Genomic DNA, 23,083 nt, shown 5'->3' on the forward strand with positions numbered 1-23,083 from the left:
TCCCGGTCTCCTGCGGCCCAGGGGCTCCAAGGTCACCTTCCAGGCAGCTTCCTGCTCCAGGGCCACCAGAGCTGGCCCAACAGGGAGTGCTCAGAGCGGGTCCGGGGCCATCTCAGCGTGGGGTTCCTGACATGGGGGACATGGGGTCTGAGACCAACGCCAACGGGGGTCACTCAGTTGAGGGGTGACAGAACCGCTTCTGTCTGTCGTATGGAGACAGCGGTGCTGGTGCGTGGGGGTGCAGGGGACGGGGAGAGAGGGCAGCCGCCTCCTCCCCCGCCAGGCCCATTCCACAGCCTACCTTCTCTTTCTTCTGCTTGGCGGCCTCCTCGGCAGACAGCAGGGATTTGTAGTAGGAGCTGCGCTCGGCGGTGAAGTGGACCTTGGAGAGCGCGTGCTCCACCAGCAGGACGGATAGGTTGGCGCCGTCGATGTGCAGCCAGCCGATGAAGTTGCCAGCCTTGTCCATGCCCTCCACCTCCACCTCCACCTGGGGAGCAGAGACAGGGGGCGTCAGCCTGCAGCAGGGGCCCAGGGTGGGCAGGGGAGGAGAGCGGCCCTGGGCCACTGCCACCACCGTCACTCCACGGGACAGGAGTCGCTGGAAGGATGAGTCAGGCAGAGTAGGAGCTTGTGGGAGCCTCTTAGAACCCTTCACCTGAGTGCTGTGAGCTGGTCTATACTTTTCAGCCTCTCGCACCCCGAACCATCGTTGACAGATACGTCACTGACAAAGCAACTTCAAAACTCCCCTCTCCTCTCAAATCCCCTCCCCTTCCTCTTGGCAGAGAGCTACTAGGATAAACTTGACTCTCCTTAGCTTAAGTAAGCTCTGTGTGTGAGTGTGCGTGTGTGTGTGTGCACGCGCATGTGCGCAAGCATATAGATAAAGGTCAGGGGTGAGACAGGCGGCGGCCGTAGCTGTGGGAACATCCCATTCTTCTTCAGCACCCCCTGAACCCCAGCTCTGCCCTGAAGACAAGCCCTGGGGGAGCAAGGCAATCCCCGAGGAGAGGGGAACTCGTGTTCTTCCCGGAAGAGCTGAATGAAGTAATGCTTAATGAAGGTAATGAAAGAGGTGGGATGAAAGCCAGGTGAGGAGAGGAGGGAAGGGGAGAGGTGAGCAGAGAGATGTGGGCAGGAAGTAACACTACCACACAGGGGCAGCTCGGGGGTGATTCCAGCAGGAAGTTATCCCTAAAAAAGCGTAACTGGAAGGGTGTGCTCACCACCATCAGCCCAGGCCTCGGGGCCGAGTGCTATGGCTGATCCCCAGACCCTGCAGGATCCCTGCAGAGCCCAGGGGCTCCCGGGCCTCCTCCGCTGAGGACCTCCCCAAGACTCAGGGCCCCAGACCCGGCATGGACTCTGCTCCCGCCTCGTGAAGGCAATGGCCCAGGAGGAATTCCTTCTTTGATCCTCTCCCAACCTCTTTCTTCGCCTGCTAAAGGGGCCTGTAAAAGCCTTTGCTGCCAAACGTAAAAACTTGTATTAATTTAAACGGCTTCAAGCTCGATTAAGCAATAAAATGAATGTCTAAATACCTGGGAATTCTCTGAAGCCTGGGCTGGAGCCAGTGGCAGCAGCCAAGGGCAGAGGGCTAGGTTCGAGGGGCGAGGGGGGAGGAGAGCAGCCCGCCCAGCTGGCGGAGTCCTGACTCAGCAGGGAGAGATGCCCGGGACACGACTCCCTGTGAGCAGACAGAGGCGGCTTGGGCGTTCGGAGGGAAGGCAGTGGGGGTGGGACAAGGAGCGGGACCAGGGAGGTGGGACCCTGACTTCTTCCTATTCTTGAGCACCCTTCTTCCTACTTGAGGCCCCCCGTTACCCCTTCAGGTGGAATGCAAGTTCAACGACACCTGAAGCGGGGGTGTGGCACAGAAGGGAATACGCAGAGTTTATGAGAGCTAGAAAACAAAGATGTTAATACCCATCCAGTCCAACTTGATTTTGTCGGCAGGGAAACTGAGGCACAGACAAGGGAAGTGGAGCTCGCAAGGGTCAGAGCTGAGAGCAGAAGCCAGGTTGCCCTGCTGCCTTCTTTCCCTACCGCCTCCTTGACTTGGGAGCAGAAAAGACCCTCCCCTCCTCTTTCCCCACAGCCTCTGTCTCAGGAGCAGTCCTTCCTTCCTCCAGGCACACCTCTGACGCCCCTTCTTCGCTTTCCACGGGGTTGAGGCCGGCTCCCTCCACCACCCTGCACTTCCCTGGTACAGCCAGGGCGGAAGCGTTGGGCTCTGCTGGGCTGGGTCTACCCCACGCGGGCCTCACACCGCTGAGGGCTGGAGCAGGGAGAACCAGCGTCCTGCATCTGTAGGTGGCAAAACGTGTTTCTCCTTTCTCGAATTCTGGTAATTAATTTACTGGAGGACCTGCATTTGTGGGAGAGGTCAGGTGGGCAAAATGGTACTCGATAAAAAAACAGGGGCCCCAAGAGCCGACCAGCCAATAAGGCACCTAAATTCACTTGAGGTGAGTGACAGACTGCCTGAGGAGCCCTTGGCCACCTTTTAAATGCCCGGGGCGCTGAAGCGCTGGGCGCCCCTACAGTGTGAGGGCTAAGGATGGAGGAAGAGGCTGTAGGGACTGCAGTGGTCAGACAAGAACAGGGATGGGCAGATGATACCTGAGAAGCCCATCTCCTTCATTTGCCGAGCTTTATCAGACGTGCTAAGGCCAAGCAGCGGCAGGTCCCAGGAGAATTCTGGGAAGAGCAGAGCGCTGCCTGCCTCGTGCTTGGGGGCTCATGAGACAAGGGGTAGAGTACGGGGTGCTGACGCAGGCTCCCACCACCAAACCACTGGGCTCCCACCACCAAACCACTGGGCTCCTTCGCATCTGGGGGCTCAGGAGACACTTGCTCACGAGTAGCTGAAAGCAAATCAAACTGGAACAGCTCCCGGACCAACACCGAGCCCAGGCCCATGCCAGCACCCCCATTCACGACCTCTTGTCTTCCATGTGTCCACTGCCAGGTGTCCTTTTCCTAAAACTGAGGATGGCTGCCCTGCTCGAGCACAAGGCCTCCCTCCAGCCCGAGGGCTTGTGGTGGGCCGGTGTGACACGAAGCTTGATGGCTTCTCTTGGCACCAGATTCCTGGGATGGAGGCAAGAACCTCAGAGAGATGATTTGCAGAGGCAACTGGCCAGGTACAACCCTTCTCTCCTATAAGGTGCCCACGCTCAGACCCCACTCTACAAGGCCAATGTCGAATTCACTTCTCACCCTCTGAGGCCACAAACCAGATGCCAGGCTCCCAGGGCTCCCACTAGAGGGCGACCCCGGCGACTAGCAGCCACACCTGGGGCCAAAACTGCTGGGGAGCAGCCAGGCTCTCTTGGCAGGTGAGCCCTGGCTTTACACTTACCCAGCCGCTCCCTGCCTGCAATCGATATGTTAACTTGGGCTTGACAAGCCCCTGGGCCCAGCCGGCTGCAGAGGAAAGAAATCTCTGGCCCGGGGCACTGTGCTGCCGCCCAATCCATCCTGGGTTGTAGAGGGAGATAAAGCTGTCGCCCGTGGGTCTCTGCTTCCCCTTTAATTACAGCTGCTGCCACCACAGTAATTTCTCAATCAAACAACGGGGCTCAGGGGAAGGTGGGCGGGGCTCAGTGGAGGGATAGGGCTGGGCCAGTGTTCCCGCTGCTACCGAGAGTACTCTCGGCTTCCGCGGCCTCTCTGCCCTCACCCCGTGCTATGGCTATCCTTCTGGCCACGCCCCAGCCTGGACGGGCACAGGGGTTTAGTCTGAAGATCAAAGTCTTGACTCTTTAGCTCTGGGCAAGTTGCATGGGAACCACAGGGCGCTCCCAAGTGGGTATATGCGTTCATCCTTCATCATGTCTCTCTTTCATACTGACTGCCAGGAATTTGTGACCTGACTATAACATTATGTGGGTCCATATCTGTAAAAGCTCTGTTTCTGTGTTCAACTTTAAGACTCAAATTTCTCATATTTTCTCCTAATTAAAAAAATATATACATATACACACGCATAGGCTTATATACAGTTATTTGGGGGTACTTATCTCTATAAAGTCACCATGAACAAGGAATTAGGGAATCCTGAACCACTGCCCCCAGGGGAAACACAGGGTTAGGTTCCTTCATGACTCTAGTCACATTTTGATCAACTTATCAAAACATAACCTCCTTCTATGAGTGTTTCTGTTTAAAGACACTGCATTTAATACATATTGATGATTCATTAACACTGAACTCACAGCCAACAACACTGTAACTCATGCCTGAATAAAGCTTGTCTAACACATGGATTTTCTCAAGGCGCATCATAGCCTCTTGTACTCAGGAACACTAGACAGCACTTCAGCGCTATGCTTGGAGGCCATTTTTAACTACAACAAAAAGTGCAAAAACTGGAAAACCGTGGCACTAAATAGACCATGAGGAGGGCACTTGTTTGCAGAATGAGAGCTGAAACAAGAAGGCAGAGCCACTGCCTGTGCAGCCTTAGCTGGGAACGTGCTCACCAGGAGACTCTGTGCGCATCTACAAATGGTCCAAAAAGCACCAGGAGTACTGATTGAGGTGACAAATAAATTTTAGTAATTAAGTGAATTCGCAAATATGGACTCATATATAATGAGGATTGACTATATACAGATACATAGACAGCAATTGCCTACAAGCTGCCTCAAACTGTAGACAGGAGTTAGGGGAGGCTCATTCTTGTCAAACACACAAGAAACCTCTTCTGGTTTCTTTCTGCTACCGCAGCATTAATGAGATAACTATTCATGGAGTGTGGTGTAGAGTGCGAAGCGCTATACAGCATGGCTACCTGTCTCTTTGGCATCTTGGAATGTTTCAGGAAGAGATCTGGACTCACCGTCTTCCTTGGGAGGCCTCCTACAGCGGCACGTGACCTCAGGTAGGTCAGGCCTTGGGTGACTACTACAGGCTGCCAGAACACTTCATAAGCACGTGGGCATTTGGTGTGTACACAGGTGGGCTGATAATGGCCTTGAGGGGACCACGGAGTATGTGTACACGTGGACACAAGCAATGTCAGCAAGGGACAGATGATGGCTCTTCTCCTCACTCCCCCTCCTCAAAGCTCATACAGAAGCCGAATGCTGAGACCTAGCAACACACGGAGCTGGGGGGAGGAGACTGCCTCCGGAGAGACTTTGAGAAGGGGTGGTGCCACGTGGAGGCGGCGGCTTGGTGATAACTCTGGTTAAGACAGAGCAAGAGCCTAGATGTCTAAAGGTCAGACCTGACCCTCAGGCGTTGAAGGACACCGAGGTGCTGCCTCACTGTGCACCCCTGCTGGACTGGTCACCTGCCAACATCTCTTGTCCTGTGCTCTTGATACTGGCAGAGTGGGTGGGGATTTTATGGCTCTGAACTAGGTCCCGTGAGGTGAGCTCTTCCAGCTTCCACACCACCCTCCTGTGAAGGCTTCCCTAAACCTTAGCCTGCAGTGAACTGAACACCTGGCCTGAACATCTATGGGCTTACTCCCCCTTTGACACGTAGGGGCCAATGTACAGCACAGAGGTTAAGAGCACAAACTCTGGAGCCAAACAAATCCACCCACCACCTGCATGAGCTCTGGTGAATCAATTACCTTGGAACTGCAATAGTACCTACCTCAAAGGGTCTGTTTTGACGATAAATGAACTAATATAAGTATGCTAAACACTTAGAAGAGTGCTTGACACACAAATGCTGCTTCTTCATCATCATCAATTATTTACTTCTGGGGAAGGGCAGTTATTTCATTTCAAAATGTCTTTATTCTCCACCTAGACTGTCAGCTCCAAGGCGAGCGAAGCCTGTTCTCTGAATCTGCTCCAGAGCTGGGTGTACTGACTGAGCCATGAGGTGGTAGAAAGAGCATGAATCTTGCAGTCAGACAGACCTGGGTTCAAATCCTAAATCTAGCTGTGAAGTTTTGGTGACGTAAAACTGCTTCCTCTTCCTTCAACTAAGGGCCAGCTGGCAGCGGCCAGGCTTGTTACAACCAGCGGCAGCCCTGTGTGGCTGAGCTCATTTCCCTTGGTTCTTACACCCAGAGTGGGAGGTGAGGGAAGTGCGGGCTGATGGGAAAACCTAATGAGTGACCGTCCCCAAACCCAGGTGAACAAACAGATGCCTTTCTAATCAGTGGAGCGGGGAGGGATCTTTCTCCACCACAGGGCCGATCGGGGGTGTGGCCCAGCCAGCCATGCCCAGAGGGAGAGCAGCTAGACCCACCGGACCCGGGCTGCCTGTCTGTGGGCCGGGCCGGGGCAGCCAGCAGGCCCCATTGCCTCACAGTGGGACACATCCTCCTGCTCCCAAGCACATTAAGGTGCCACTAATGAAATTGTTCTGGCTTATTTACCAAATTAATACAAACGGCACAGGCTGTTAATTTGCACGTCTCCTAATTACTGAGGAAGCACTCCCGTCCCAGGCAGCACACACACCTCGGTGCCCACCCGAACAGGCTGTGGTCTCACCCTTTGCAGCTGCGGGTGCGCAGGGAAGGGCAGAAGGGGAGGAGGAAAGAGGAGACCCTGAGCAGTTCCCGCCCTCCATGGCTGGAAGCAACCCGGGGAGGGAAGGCGGCGGTGGCCGTGAACGTTTTGTTTCCCACAGCCCTCTTCTCAGCGGCTGGAGCGTCCTGCTCTCCCCCCCTCCCCGCCCCCCGCCCGCCACTGGTCCCCTTCTGGATTCTGTCCAGCCTCTTAACACAGCAACTACTTCGATCAAACAGGCGATGGGGGCGGAGTCATTCTCCCACTCCAGGCAGCGAGGCACAGTCTGCCGGGGTGCAATGCCGGGCCAGCCAGCTGAGGGGGTGTGCAGGAAGCAGGAGAAACGAAAAGGCAGACAGGGGCTGATGTTCTTACAGAGACGAGGACGCTAACGTCTCCTGGCCCCCCCAGCCAATCAGCCTTCTGAAAGAGTACTGTGCGCGGTGGGGAAGAAGATCAGATAGCTCAGCTGTAAGACCACAGAGGAAATTTCAACCACCTTGGGGGGTTCGTTCAGCTGTCCCTCTCCTGCTCCAGGAGCCAAGCTGGATGCCCAGGGCTCTAAGTCTGGGGCAAAGCCGGAAACACGCAGGTCCCCTCCTGTAGCCTTCTTCCCGGTAGGGTCGGGGGGAAGTGCGCTGGAGGCCGCCTCCACGGAAAGGCAGCCAAAATGAGGCAGCCAGGGGCACTTAGGGCAAAGGAATTTTAAAATGTTGGACCAGGTAGGACATACAGCGGGGGGCGGCATGCTCCACGTGGTGACTCAGGGCAGCCAAAGGGGGCACAGCACAGAGGGGGTTTTTGGCAATGCGGGAGGGTGGGGAGTCTCCCCTCCCATATAACCCACCTTCCCCTTTTTACGCGTCGGGCGGATGGAAAAGAGGTACAATCTCCCCCGAGAGAGCGCGTCTTGGGCTCTCTCTTGTGCAGTGCCTGAGGCAACACAGGAAATTACTGAGCCTGGGCCCCAGAGGCTGGGAGGCTGTGGACTGCCTGGAAAACAGCTGAGGGGACGCTCCCTCCCCCAAGGGAGGCGGCTGCCTCGGGTAGGACAGGTGGTGCCAGCTGGGCAGGAGCGGCAGCTCAGGACACGCCTGCCCCGGGGCATCTGGAAAGGAAGACTTCCTGCACAAGGGGTGGCAGAGGGGGGAGGGGAGAGGTGCTGGCTGCAGGTTCCTCCAGAAGGTGGAGCAGGAGCACGGATACCTCTGGGGAGGTGACATCATCGGCCCCAATGACAGGCAGAAGCCTCCGTCCTTTCCATATACTGTCTGGTACTAGCCCTGCTTTAAATAACCCCAAAGCCTTCAGTAACAAGCCTGGAACTGGGAACAAGATAGGAATGAGGCTTGGATGGGGAGAAGGCATTGAGAAGCACAGCAAAAACCTTGGACTAAAACAGCGATCCAGGGACCAGCTCTTCTGGGCTGGGGTGTCACAGCCTCCTCCGGGCTCAGTTTCTCCACGTTAGTGAGAGTTGAACCCGGTTTTTAAGGTTCTCTCTGCTCACAACGTCCTAAGGTGTGAGTTGGGGTTTGGGGTGGTGGCCCTGGTGGCGCACCAGTATGACTGAGAGTCGATGAGAGAGAAGACAGACAAGGGGTTATGTGGGAGAGAAGGGCAAGGGGGGAGGCCCACAGGCGCACCGGCAAGCCCTGTGGGAGAGCCTGCAGACAGGAAGAAAGGCACTCCAGCTCTTCCCAACCCGCACGTCCCATCCAGAGCTTTCCGCAAGGATGTGAGTAGAGATCCAGAGCGACCAGAGTGCAACGGAGCCTCCTTTTCCTGCCACGCAGAGGTAGCCACGCCGCCGGAGAGCTGGGCTTTCCACCATCACTGATGCTGCATGAAGGCTGTAACGTGCTGCCACAGCCGGAGCCGTGAACTCGAAGAGACACCTCACCTTCATGTAGTAGCAGCTTAACACAGCCAACTCGTCCCCTCCACTCTCGGCCACGCGCAGACACACGGTGGTCTTTCAGAGACGATGAGCATTAACACAATGCAATTAATAATGTAACGCTCCGGAAGCCGCAGAGGCAGTGCCTATGAAATGCCTCCTGGGTCTCACTACGGTCACCCGCCGGTGGGGAGTGGGCAGGTGAGGGGCAGAAGCGGTACCGAGCTTCCCTGTGCTCCTGCAATAGCAGGGCCCCAGTCCTCACCAGCGCCGCTGCTCCTAATCCCTCATCACCTCCAGACCAAAAGATGCTTTCAAGCCCAGCCCACAGCGCCAGTTGTTCCCAGAAAACCTCTTTTCTGACATTTGTGCGCTCGTCTAAGTCAAAGCCCTAGGAATGCCTAGAAATCAGGCCCGGGTTGGCAAGAGAGGCCAAGAGGCTCCCGGAAATTGAGGGACGGCCAGAGCACTGGGCGCGATGGCTCCGCTAGAAGCTCAGGGCTTCCTGCTCTCTCTCCTTGAATACCTCAGGGATGAGGGGCGGGATGACAGAGGTGGGGGGTCAGGGGGCAGCTCCTGGTCCTGCCTGAGGTGGAGAGGCAGGAGCCGAGGCGATCAGCATCGTCTGAGTCTGCTGGGAAATGCAAACCTGCTGACTCCAGGCCTTTGCAAGCGGTAACACAGTTTACAAACTGACGCAATCTGCTCCTTTGGTGCAGACAGTAAGGAGAGCAGACTGTTCATCTTCCCAGGAAAACCCGGGGCTGGAAGCTGGAGGGAAATTTAACTCTCTCTTCCCTGAGGTTCATGCAGGGAATGTGGCTGAACTGGGGGCCCTCGTTCTGCCCCTACCCCTGTCCAGGGCACCACCACTGACATCCTTTCCCACAGGTTCCCCATCCAACACGGCTGGTCATCACTGTCGACATTCCAATGTGACTACCACTTCAAGGGTCACTCAAGACCTCTTAATTGCCATTTTATTAATTTCTTTTTAGGTATCTAACAAGGCTAAGCACTCCCCCTTCTATTTCAAAACTCTTTTTTAAGGCCTCTGTGATTCCCAATCTTGGCGTCTTCTCTGTGATTTCTTGGTTTCAGTTGTGAATTCTTTCCCACCAACACGCCCCTTGAACATGGATATTCCCCAGGGGGCCACCTGAAGCTGTAGACAATTTCCGTCCTGCATGGCTCAGAGTTACATGACACCACCACTCCTATTTCCAGCCCGGACCTCTCTTCAGGATTCACCTCCACCAGATAAATAGCAACGAGTCCAATCCTGAATCTACTATCTTCACTATAAAAGCTGCACTTTCACCTGCATTTCTTATCTCACTCGGTAGCACGAGCAGCTTAGAAATCATCCTCGACTCCTTTTATATTCACAGTCAATCTCCAGGTCACAGTGGTCCTACTTCATAAACGTCTCTTGAATTCTCCCCCTCTTCTTTATCCTTATCGCCACTCCCCGAGTTCAGGTCCTGGCTTTGGGTGACAGTCCCCTCACTGGCATCCCTGCCACCAGCCTCGCCACTCCCTAATGGACCCTGGATGATGCTGCAGTGTGTGGCTTATCACAGGCTGTGCAGTGCAGTGGTTAGATGTGGGCTCTGTAGCCAGACCATCTGGGTTCACATCTTGCTCTACTACTTACCAGCTGTGTGGTCCTGAGTGGGTTATTTAACCTCTCTGGGTCTGAGTTTTTTCCTATTTGTCACATGGGCATAATAATGGCACCTACCTCAAAGGCTTTTTTGTTTTGTTTTTTTTTTTTGGCTGCGTTGGGTCTTCGTTGCTGCGCGCGGGCTTTCTCTAGTTGCTGCGAGCGGGGGCTACTCTTTGTTGCGGTGCGTGGGCTTCTCATTGCGGTGGCTTCTCTTGTTGTGGAGCACGGGCTCTAGGCACGAGGGCTCAGTAGTTGTGGCTCGCGGGCTCTAGAGCGCAGGCTGAGTAGTTGTGGTGCACAGGCTTAGATGCTCCACGGCATGTGGGATCTTCCCGGACCAGGGATAGAACCTGTGTCCCCTGCACTGGCAGGCGGATTCCCAACCACTGCGCCACCAGGGAAGCCCTCAAAGGGTTTTATTAAAGAATAAATGAACTGACCCAAATTAAACACTTAAGAAGAGTCTGGCACATAGTAACTTCTCAATAAATGTTGTTACTTTGCAAAAAAAACCCAAATTGGATCAATTTTTCCTTCGCTGAAATCCTTTTCTTGTTCTCTACTAAAGTTCAAATTCCTTAGCACAGTAGAGGATAAGCTCCTGATAAAACTGGGTTCTTACTGGTCTCATCTTCTACCATTTTGGCCCTCATTATTTTGCTTTAGTCACGCCAATCCACCTCCAGCTCCACACAGATGCATCGTCCCAGGCCTCCGTACAAGGCTATACTCCCTTTGGCGAGAATGCTTCTTCCTATTACTACACCCGTGAACTCCTACTCTACCCACCATTAAGATTCTGCACACTTGAACCACTCCTTTATGTACTTAATGCTTTTCCTCACAGCACTTTGTTCATACCAATATTAACTATAGTATTATATGATGGGCATTTATTAATGGTACACCTTATTAATGGCACATGGTAGGCACACAACAGATGGATGATGAAAGGTAAAAGGTCCTAGGCTTCTCCAGACCACTGGCAGAAGGAAAGTTCCTGGGACAGAAAACTGTCTTTGGGGAAGTCCAGTGGCACCCACCTGACTGCAAAAGGCCTGTTTCGAGAACCCCTCTAAGGTGACAAGGCTGTCCCACAGCTGCCGCGTCACAGCAGGTCTGCTCATAGGAGCCAGAGGGGCAGAAACTGGCTTCGGTCAGTGCAGCCAGCAGTGATGACTCAGAGGCACCCAGACGTCACGAGCAGAAGGGGCTGCTTCGCACTTGGCTTTGCCTGTACCGAATATAACTGCAGCGAGCTTGGGTTCTTCTCTTTATCCAGGCAGGCGCGCAGCAGCAGCTGCGTGGGCCTCCCCTGGTCTCCTACACCCCCCACCACTCCTGGCCACCACCCCTCAGCAAGGCAGGCGTGAGGAGCGAAAGCTAGAGGAAGAGCCACGAGGACAGGACAGGGCCCTGACCACCGTCAGTGCTAAATCCTCCAAGCCAGGCGGTGGGTGTGCCGGTCAGGCCACAGTCACCTGAGGGAACATCTGAGCACAGGGCTGAGAAAGCCTCAAGGTCTCAGGCCCTTCCAGGAGAACACGGACCCCACCGAGGAGAGGCAACTGCGGCTGGAATGGAGGCATCTGGGGTGTGGACTGGGAAGCCAACTCCCGGCTCAGACTCTTCAGAGTCGTCAGAACTGGGCTGTGGCTGGGGAGGCCACCCAAAGGCGGTCGGGCTGGGGCAAGAGGGAAGGGGACACGGGGCTCCTTCTCTTTCACCATCACCTGGTCTCTTGGCAACAGGGCCACAGACACCAACACCTCTTGCAGGCCAGAAAAAGGCACCAGAGAGAAGGACTGAACAGAGAGAAGTTCCACACTGGCAGCTAGGGACCAGGCAGTTTACTCGTTCCGTTGAACTGAATATAGGAAATGGCAAACAATGTCAACACAAAAACACAGAATGCTCATCCCTGACTAACGTCAGATCAACGGCATGAAAGCACAGCTGAAGGCACTGAGAGGATCAAGGAGCACTGTACCCAGGGGGGGACCCCCGCCACCCCCCCCCCCTTTCCTTCCCTCCTCATGTCTCCCTCATCATCCGGCCAGCTAAGAAGTTACCATCTCCTCTGGGCTCCTCTCATGCAGCCCCCACTCCTGTAGTCACCTGTATCCTTCCTTAAATCCGTCCCCAGCAGGCTGTACATCGTGTGCGCTGTGTGCGACTACCCAGGTAGGGCACCCTTTTCTGATGCACACGAAGGCCATGCGGTAAGGGGACAGCAGCCCTGCTGATCTACATCCCTGGACGGGCCACAGAGAGAGTCCTGTCCTCTCACCCCACTAAGGAGCTGCTCCCTCAGGCCCAATAGAGAGGAGATCTGGGCATCTGGGGGGACTCTGCCCATGCCTGATGCACGTTCCCAAGCTCTGTTTCAAACCTACTGTAACACAGTAAGGAAAATAAAACACCTTTTGAGATGCTACGGAGCCCCTGCAACTGTAGTCTCTGGGTCCTGGCAGAGCCAGCGGGCTAGGGCTGCCGTGTGTTCACCCTCCTGTCACGCGGGAAAACTGGGGTCTTACTCTGTATGACCTGGAGGGCCCGCGCGATCTCTCTGGACTGTCAGTAATGCAGAGAAAAGCCCGTGGGTAAAAGCCACCCATTATAAGGTCTGAGTGTATACAGCTGAGATTGGGATAAATGCAGCCTGCCAGAGGCTAGGTCGGCCGGGTTAATGACCCTGGTCCCTGCCCTCTTCTATGGGTTGAGGCTGGGCTTCCTCACTGCTAATGATGATATTAAAATGGCACTGCTTACACCGTCAGAGTTGAGCTCTCATATGCCATGAAGCCTCCCCAGACTTCCCGGGCAGGGCTGGAGTTTGCTCCCTGGCCCCAGCTGTCTCTGCCCAAAGAAAGGCTGCGAGTGACGGGCAGGGGTTGGCGTGAGTATCCTGACCCCTCTGCTTCTCCATGCTGGGACCACATTCCCACTTCCTCCTCCACTGGCAAAGGCTCCTGATGCTGCTGTGGGCCTTGTAGTCACCTCCTGAAAGCTCCCAAAGCCACAGGAGGGAGATCAGAGCGAGAGAGGGTGGAACGTTAGTGGTAGGAAAGGACAATATGTAGGATGGGTCAGCAGCTTGCTCTTGACGCGACTGTCCGTCCATCCTCTTGACGGGAGCCCGGGTCCCATTAATCACAATTATTTCTCTTGCTCCCATTTCAACCAAACGTCCCCAATACAATTCAGCTTAATGAGGTCCCAGGAGCTAGTGGGTAGCCCCTCAGTGCTACCCTTTGCGCAGGCTGACTGTGCCCTGTTCCCAGGCAGGGAGTAGCTGTCCTGGGTCCCCCCCCCGTCGGGGCCAAGGCAGCCTCATTTGCCCTGCTCCACCTCCCAATTTGGCCGCACTAAGCAGACTTCCACTGACAACTGCTCTCTGCTCCACGTGGGGAGCACTCCTCCAAGACAGGTATGTTCTACAGCGGAGACAGGAAATGAAAACGTTCACTATCTCCGGCTAAGATCTCCCAGAAGTCACAATTAAGGTTTTAAAGCGAATCTCTTTGACTCGGAGGAGCCCAGCGAGCCTGACCTTTGCCTGAGCCTAAACTGCCTGCCAAAGGCTGTTCTGATACAGCTACTGCTGCCAATGCGGCTCCTCCCACCACGGATGGACTTCCTGCCACAGTGCCCTCGGAAAAAAGCTTCGAGACTCCGCCACTCAGTGCAAATACCATTCAAGAATTTGATTTCTTTTGATGCTATTCGGAGGTGCTCTCAGTTGATCGCTGCTCCTGAGGGGCTGCCTAGGGCCAGTGGGCAAGAAAACACACAGAGGGAAGGTCAGGAGCAACAAAAAGGAAGTGAAAGGCCAGCCCTGTCCTCTAACTTAAGCAGGTCCTCACAGGGATGCCTCAGGGAGGACAGAGAGAAAAAGAAGGGCTAAGAGGAGATTCTTAGCATCTTGTACCTTCTCAAAGAGAGAATATACAAACCAGGGCTCACACCTCCCCATCTCCCCAGCCTCATTTCCTCTTACTCCCCGTCAAGGACCCTCCACCCTGGCCCTGCTGATCTGCTTGCTGTGTAAGCTGCCCAACCCCGCCTGGACTCCCGTAACCCCGCCTGTCCTTGAGGCCACGACCCTGCATCACAGCTGTAAAAGCCAGATGAGCAGCAGCCCCTGCACTGCCAGGGGAGGTGCAGAGGTGGCGGAGCCCACCCAGAGATGTCTGCTCGTTTACCAGTGAAGAAATGCTAAGGCAGGAATTCCCTGGCGGTCCCGTGGTTAGGACTCCACGCTTTCACTGCCGAGGGCCCAGGTTCGACCCCTAGCTGGGGAACTAAAATCCCACAAGACCTGTGGTGTGGCCAAAAACAAAAACAAAAACAACAAAAGAAATGCTAAGGCAACCCCTTTCAGGAAGTTTCTGCCCAGGAGTGGAGAATGAAAACGTGTGAAGCTGTTTGTAAGGGGCGACCTCACACCTCTTCTGTCCTCCAGGAAGCCTTCCCTGATTCACTCTTCCTAACAAAGAACTCGATCTTACTGCCCATGTCCCGAATCAACTGCTCTGCCTTGTCAACCCATGAGCTTTTATGTTACGGCCTCTGAAAGAGGCTGTAGGCCTGTTTCCTGTCAACGTACCCCCAGTCCCTACAGCCTGTCCTGAGCAGCAGGATTCTAGGCAGTGCTGGAAAGTGCATGACGGAGGAGGATCCTGGCCTCCTGGGAGAGGATGTGCCTGGCAGGGCTCTGTCGTTTCCGCGCAGCATCTTCTACATGGCTATTTTCCTGTTAGCTTCCCTAACAAAGACAGCTTCCAAGGCCAGGAAGGCAGCAGAAAACACAGGTTAAAGCTATAATGGGGTACAATGTACCCTGCGAGGAGAGATCTCTGTGGTTCAGCCTTGCATCTCTGGAAAGACCCAGCAGGGCTGGAGAAGGACCAGGAATGCTGAGTTGAGCTGATTAAAAGAGATGAGAATGTCCAAAAGTGATTAGGATTCTTCAAAATGGGAAGACAAATGCGGAAGGAACTGAAATGGATAACAAACATGAAGGATATTGGACTTCCTTGGTGGCGCAGTGGTTAAGAATCTGCCTGCCAATGCAGGGGGACACGGGTTCGAGCCCTGGTCTGGGAAGATCCCACATGCCGCGGAGCAACTAAGCCTGTGTGCCACAACTACTGAGCCTGTGCTCTAGAGCCTGTGAGCCACAACTACTGAAGCCCGCGCGCCTAGAGCATGTGCTCCGCAACAAGAGAAGCCACCGTGATGAGAAGCCTGCGCAACGCGACAAAGAGTAGCCCCCGCTCGCCGCAACTAGAGAAAGCCTGCGCACGGCAGCGAAGATCCAATGCAGCCATAAATAAATAAATTTATTTTTAAAAAACCAAACATTAAGCATATGTAAAGAGACCTAGGAATTACTGTCATCAGCCAATCAAGAAAGAGTTATTTGGCATCTACTAAATAGAAAAGCAATGCATCAGGCACTGCGGTAGATCCAAATGGATGAAAAAAATAACTTCTGTCTTCAAAGAACTTAAGAAGATACAGTGAAGCCACATCATGGCAACCAGTGACAGAATGCCACACGACCACCGAGTGGTAGCACAGACAGCAAATACTGGAGGGGCTCAAAGAAGAGAGCCAGCTCTGAGGGCTGGAGAGTCGGGACACTCTCTAGGGAGGGGAGGGGCTGGGCATTACAGGCTGGGCGGGACATCACAGGCAGGGGCAAGGCAAACACATGCTAGTGTGCAGAATGACTCGGGCCACACTTTGGAAATAATGCATGACTGGTAGGGGAGGAGCAGGAAGGAGGGTAGAATTTCGGGATAGAAAGGGAGGCTGAAGTCAGTGGAAGTGCAAGCAGATGTTAGAGGGAAGAGAGAGAAGGGATGACAGAGAGCAGAGGCCACGAGACGGTGCGTGCAGCCCAGAAGAAGAGCTCAAGAGGACGACCTGGAGGGACGGGGGGATGGGACAAGTCATCCCTCCTGACACAGGTCTGGGACGGATGAACTGGGGGTGGATCCTGTACATTCTTAGGGAGGCAGAAAGGAAAGAAGGAAGGGTCAGAACCTGAACAAGATGCACAAAATCCCTGTTACACTCATGACGGTTGGGAGGCAGATGAGAGAGATGAAAAGGCATAGTGGCAGCTCTTCAGTGGACTGTGCGGGCTAGAGTCAGATCGCACTGGGGGCAGACAGGAGGCAGGAGGAGGGCACAAAGGCAGATGTCCCAGCCTGGACCAGGCTTGGTCTGTTAGCATGAGTTTTTACTCCTTTCTTGCAAGACAGACAGCAAAACGCTTTGTGCTCAGTCCTACCTCCACCCATCTGCCTCCATCCCAACGTTTTCTCCTGATGTGGGGGACCTCATCCACCGGCAGAACTGTGCCGTGGTTACCAGTGAGAGCTCTGGAGCCAGACTATCTGGGTTTGAATTCGGCTTCTGCCATTTAGTAACCCTAGGTGAGTTATTTTAAGCCTCTGTTTCAGTTTCTTCAAACTGTAACACGGGAGTAATAAAACTGAACACCTCCCTCCTAAGGAAAATGTGAGGTTTAAATGAGGCAGAATGAGGCCCTCAGAACAATGTCTTGTACACAGAAGGTACTCAATAAATGCGGGCTCTTCCTATTGGGTCAAGCACATAGAGTGAGAACAGAAACACATTTTGAGTGTACCCAGGTCACAGAGTGACTAACCTCTGGTTCTCTAAGGGAAAAATTAGGGGCCTTTGGCCAATATACATTCTAGCTTACTTGGTCCAAGCCTTGGCAGGGCCTATGTGACTCATAGAGCCATATGGGAGCTTTCCTTTGAAAGAGGAGGGGGTCTGAACTAGAGGTGCTGAGTCCAGCCTGGCGCCCCGGTGGATGCCACCTGACCAGCCCAGTCTGAACCCTGGCGATTGCCCCGTTCAGCTGAACCAGCAGAGCTTTCCAAAACCAGTGGAAAATGTGGATTTGCTTCTGTAGTCTCGTTTCCTACCACCTCCTATCCCTCTTCCACTTACTACTTGGACTCTTTGATCTGGGCACACAATGCTGTGTGTTCCCTAAACAGACACGGAAATGTCACCTCTCTGTGCCTTGGCACATGCTGTCTGGGGCACAATTTCCATTTCTCAATTTCCACTCTTTCTTTCTTCCTTAGTAACAGGCATCCTTTTAGTCCAGACATCAGTGTGGCCAGCTTAAGGACTGTCCCCTCTCTCATTGCTCACACCACTGAGATTCAGCTGAGACATTTTAAAAAATTTATTTGTTTTATTTTTTTGGCTGCGTTGGGTCTTCGTTGCTGTACGTGGGCTTTCTCTAGCTGCGGAGAGCGGGGGCTACTCTTCCTTGCGGTGCGCAGGCTTCTCACTGCGGTGGCTTCTCTTGTCGTGGAGCATGGGCTCTAGGCACGCAGGCTTCAGCAGTTGCAGCACACGGGCTCAGTAGTTGCCGCACACGGGTCCTAGAGTGCGCGGGCTTCAGCAGTTGTGGCGCGTGGGCTCAGTAGTTGTGGCGCGCGGGCTCTAGAGCGCAGGCTCAGTAGTTGTGGCACACGGGCTTAGTTGCTCCGCTGCATGTGGGATCTTCCTGGACCAGGGATTGAACCCATGTCCCCTGCATTGGCAGGCGGATTCTTAACCACTGCGCCACCAGGGAAGCCCTCAGCTGAGACTTTTAAGTGGGACTTCTAAGAAAGTATTTGCTCTTGCTGGGCTTTCTCTCTTTCCCTTGGCATCCTGTCAAGAAGGAAGATGTGAATGGCTGGAGCTCCACAGCCACCTTGGATCTCGAGAATGGAATTCACGTGCTAAGGAGAGGTGAGCAGGAGTTTGAAGGGGCTCAGATCCCTGTTGACACTGGGAGTCACTGTACCTGTTCAACACTGCCTGCGTTTGGACTTTTTTTTTTTAACCAAGAAAAGAAGTAAACTTTAATCTTGTTTAAGCAAATGTGGTTTCTGGTCCATATCAGCAATTGAATGCAATTCCTAACTGATGCACTGGTACCTCTCTTTGGAATCCATGTCCTCCTTCTACCCTTGGCTTGGCTGATGTCTACTCATCCTTAAAAAATTGGCCTCAGCCGTACTTCCTTCAGGAAGTCTTTTCTGAATCCCCAGTTGTACACTGTACAGGAGAGAATCCTGTGAGTTGCAGAGCACGTATCACCCTGCACTCTGATGAGCTCTTGAGCCTGCCAACTCCTTGATGGCAAAAAACATAGCTTACCTGACTTTGTGGTCCCAATTCCTAGCATGGCACTTGACACAGTAGAAAGTCAGTACATGCTTAGTAAATGAATTAAATGAAAAGCAAATCCAGATGCCAATCACTGGCACTCAACTATTGATTTATCTTGGCCTTTAAGAATGTTTGATTCAAAGAACATAAGAGGAAGATTATCACAGAGAAATAAGACCTTTCTTTCTTTTTATTACTGATCCAAACATAGTCCCTGCATATAGTATCTGGGGAAAAGGCCTGCTCTGAGGACCCACCACATTACAGCCGTACCCTTCTAGTTACTGCCTTGAACACAGGTTCTGTCCGACAGCCGGGCTAGGCAGGGGGTAGATCACAAATGCCCCAGGCGAGAAGGTGCCACAATTTCCACTTCCACATCTGAAGGAAAGACCAATAGCTCTGTATCAGAGGGAAGAGGGAAGGGAATTAACATTTATTGGGTACCTGCTGTGTGCCACACACTGAATTAGGTTCACAGTCATGCATGTTGCCTTGTTAATCCTCACAACCTTTTTATGCAGTGGTTATTTTTAGTCTCATTTTTCTGATAAGGAAATGAATGCTCAGAGAGGTTAAAGAAATTATCCAAGGTTATTTGGTAAGTACAGAAGCCAGAATTTGAACACAGTCCTGTGTAACTGCAGAGCCTGGCTCTTGTCACTAACCAGTAGGCAGAATGGTCGCTGACATCCAGGAGAATGGCACTCCCAGATGTCTAAGAGTTTTCTGGAACCCTGACCCAGGGAGTGGTAGGCCCATTAGGGGCCGGGAGGGGGATGAAGGCACGCTGAGAAAGGCCAGGAAGTGGACCTTGGGAGAGGCACCTGCCTTCCTGCTGGCACTGTCTGCCCTGCTCTTGGGCCGGGGGTGATATGTCAGCAGAGAGGCAGAAAGTCATTAAGAAAGCCGAGATTCCCCTCCGCACAGATCTGCCCGAGCTCGTTTCCCCAATGATCCCACGCTGAGCACTCGGGTTAGTGGTGTTCTGGGCTCATTACCCTCTGGGACTCGCTGCACCTCTTCTCTGTTGGTTGCTCAGCATGAGCCCAGCCTTGGGGAAATCACCACCTCTCCCACTGCCTGGGAGAGCCACGGGCTGCAACCCATGCTCTTGGGCCTGCATCAGGGGGTGGTCAGGCTAGAGCACCCCCTGGCCGTGTGTCCTGTAGGTCCCACTGTTCCCATTTCATTCCACCCCTGCTGCCCTGGACTCCACAGAGGAACGTTAGAGCAGACATCCAGAGACGGGTTCTCACCTCTGAAGCTACAGGGGCTCCTTTAAATCCCTGTGGTGGGAACATCAGCCACACTGAGAAGCCAAGGACACGGGAAACTGGTCTGGGAGAGCTGCGGGGGGAGGGCCACAGGCAGTGGAGAAGGTAAAGATGAAGGACGAGGTGAGCCTGGCACACCTTTCCGCCTGCCTCCCAACCCCCTGATTGGATCTGCCCTTTCAGTCCTTTGACCAAAACAAACTCCTTCTGGCTTCCCCAACTGAAAACTCAGTTTGTAATTGAAAAGCCCAGAGAATTTATTGCCGTGGAGATGAGGAAATGTAAAACTCATAACCTTCCTGCAGGCCAATAGATCAGGCAGATATCCATCCTATTAGAATAACTCTTCACTGCAGATATCCATCTTATTCAGCTAAATGGTGAAGAAAGCCTGTCCCCACACCACAGAGATGCTGTGTGTGTGGTTTTCTGCTCACCTCTCTGAGTACATTCATCAGCCCATTTTGTTTCCTCTGCTGAAATCGGTCTCAGAATTACAAACTGCCGAGCGGCAGCAGAAGTTTTAAGTTAAGCATTCACGGGTGTAGGTGAGCTCGGGAAATGATGGTGGGTTGAGAGGCAGGCGGGCAAGATTTAGTGCTTCGTGTGCGGGGGGAAAGCTGAGGCTCATCAACAAGTCTGGATCCAGCCGGGGACGGGGGAGCCAGGGAGAGGGGGCAAGGAAAGAGGGCAGGGAGGAGGAGTTTAAAAGCTCTCTGGTCAAAGGGCCAGACACGCGGCATGACAGAACGAAAACTACTGGAGACTGAACCACTGTTAATGCTAACCTCCGTGCAAGGCATAAGTATCTGCTGTGCAGAACGATGTATGTGCAAGGGGGGGACCCCGGGAGGACAGTCGGCCAGGTGCTGGTGCCTCCCTCTGCTTCCCTTTGGGCATTTGTGGGTCCCATGACTCCACCTCTTCCAGCTAGTTCTGGGTATGGGACAGCAGAGGTGGTACCATCAAGGCTTGTCTTGAGGTCGGTTTGCATTAGGAGGTGAAATCGCCTCTCTCTCCCCTGTCTTACTGCCCCTGGAGTGGTCTACGGAGCCTGAACCAGGATGCCCGTGTATATCTGCTGCTGTTGTTGCTGCTACAACTGACCACCGCGTGGGTCACTCACTCAGCCCCAGAAAGGAGGCCCAGGGGACCGCAGATGACTTACTGACAGCGGCCTTAATGGTGCTCAGTGGTGCGGGGAAGACGGGCAGCAGCTGGCCCAGCTCTCTGGGAGCCCGCCCCCTGCACCGGCCATTCCCACTACCTTGGTTTATTTTCTTTTATTGCAGAGCGGCTCCTGTGTGTGGGCAGTGAAGGTCTGACTGCTGTACTCCACAGGCCCGGGGTGGGGGAGCGCTCGGCTTGCTGAAGTAGGGCAGCGCGGGGCGAGGAGGCCCAAGAAGGGGCTGATCCCTCCGGCACATCCCTAGGAGAGCAATACCAGAGCTTCCTCCCTGGGCGTGAAAGGCCCTCTGAGGGCCAGCAGCAGAAGGAGCCACTCGAACTCTGGCTCACCCCTCGGCTCCTCATCCAGGATCCCCCTCCTCTGCTTGCCGGTTTTGCAACCCTCCCCCTCCCCAAACACCTCATTTTTCTCAGCTGCTACGCTCCATCCTCTTGCTCCTGGGCCAACCTCCTTCCACTGCCATCCAGACATCCCACTTCTATCTTTTGAACGATTTTCTGTTCCACAATCTTCTAGCTACTGGGAAAAAAAAAATATTGCCTTCCAAAGTGACTGGCCTCCTGCAACAATTTTCTTTGACACCTGTGAGTCATTCAGACCCCTCATGGGAGGGCAGGCAAGGGGGGGAGAATTACTAGGCACGGCCTCGGACAGAGGTGGGGAGCAGGGTAGAGTTCTTCACTTAAGAGCCAGCAGCCTTGGGAAATGGAAGTGCTGGAGTGGCAGAGGGTTAGAGAGGGTCTTCTTGAAGTTTCAGGTACAGGCTTGTATGGGATAAAGGAAGCTTTAGGGAGAGGAAAGAGAAGCTGCTAGCTGGCTTAGTGCCAAGACACAGGGTGACAGCTCTCACAGCCCGAAATGGTTTACAAACACAGAACCTTTGCCAAAACTTGTCCTTAACAATTTGAAAGCCTTAAAACCCTGTAATTGCCTCTCTAATGAGAGCTTTTAAAAAGACCCTTCCCCATCAATTGTCTACAACCTACTAATCTGGTCACACCCTGCTCAAAACACATCTGCAAAATTTTTAATTCAATCCATTTGATTTATGCTCTATTTTATGCCAATCAATTCAAGATAACTATGGGTCAATTCTGTACGCATTAGACCCGCATTGCCCATTACAGCAGCCGCCAGCTCTAAACTGGAAGTTCCTAAAGGGTAGGGGCTAGGACTGGTCTCTTCACATCACTTTCCTGACTATAATTCTCCTGCCCCAGGGGACCCATCACTGTAACACTGAAGTCCCAGAGGGAATGATTTTCAAGGCACAAAGTAGGGTGGGATATAAGACTGGCATTCCAGGCACAGCCCATCGGGCCAGGCTTTGGACAAGGAGATGGATTTCGTCTGATTTCCCTCGACGGACGAGTTGTGTTCAGCAAACAGCCCGGCCTGTGGCTGTCACTCTGATGCCGAGCTCTGACAGGCATCGATCAGCTGCAGTGTGAGCGTGCGGGCACATACCCAGACCTTGCCAACGTCTTGGCCTGGAAGACGGTTCTGTCCGGAGCTGGGCTGGCCACACCCGCTACGGGGGAGGCTGCTGCAGAGCAGACCGTACTGATGGGGGGGAAGGAGGCAGGATGGGGCCTCCTCAAAATGCCCATTCTTGGTTGGGAAGACAAGCAAAAACGGGCACTGGGCGAAGGCTGGTGTAAACGGCCCAGTAAAGCAAAAGCAGAAGAAAGGGCGAGCTGGCATTCCTAGCCTCCTCCACTTCCCCTGCCCAGCAGCTCGTCTGTACCTGATGCTGCCCTCGGGCAGCCCGCGGGAATTACACAACACCCCATCTGAACCAAAGGTCATCTTGGTCTCCTCCCCAATCCAGATGTCTTCCTCATACTTCTGGGAGATGGTCAGCTTCTAGCAAAATATTCCCTAACAGGGAGTTCTCGAAGACGAGTCCATTCCACTATTTAGAAAAGTCATCTTTCAAGTTCAACCTGTACTTCCTCTTACTGGTCTAAGTTTTGTAGTCTGGAGCAATTCAGAACAAATCTAATCCCTTTTTCTTATTTACCTGTGGGTAATTTTGGGAAGGTACTCTGAGCCCAAATACCTCTCTGAGGGCAGCTTTGAGAATCAGATGAGAAAAGAGTCAGGTGTGAGTGACTAGCACGGGGTTTAGCAAGTCCACAAAAAGCATCCGTCCCCTGCCTCCTTCCACATGGCAGCCATTCATACTATTAATGTTTATTCTGCTTTTTCTTTCCATCCCTAGTGATTTCTATTACTCCCTGGTCCTGGATCCCAGCCACCCTCTATACCACCTGGTCCCTTCCTAGGAATGCGCCTCCATTTATCAAGAACTCTCTAAAAACAGTCAGAACTGAACAC

The 23,083-nt window shown here is 53.6% G+C and overlaps 1 protein-coding gene across 1 annotated transcript in view; it reads right to left on the bottom strand.

The window, feature by feature from the left end:
• Positions 1-23,083, bottom strand: part of SND1 (staphylococcal nuclease and tudor domain containing 1) — a 412,864-nt gene that overhangs the window by 13,955 nt on the left and 375,826 nt on the right. The window contains exon 17 of the mRNA XM_059933468.1: positions 302-490. Coding sequence (XP_059789451.1) covers positions 302-490 — 189 coding nt within the window. The remainder of the gene's footprint in view (positions 1-301; positions 491-23,083) is intronic.

The sequence above is a fragment of the Balaenoptera ricei genome, chromosome 9, assembly GCF_028023285.1.
Source record: "Balaenoptera ricei isolate mBalRic1 chromosome 9, mBalRic1.hap2, whole genome shotgun sequence".
Taxonomy (NCBI): Eukaryota; Metazoa; Chordata; class Mammalia; order Artiodactyla; family Balaenopteridae; genus Balaenoptera; species Balaenoptera ricei.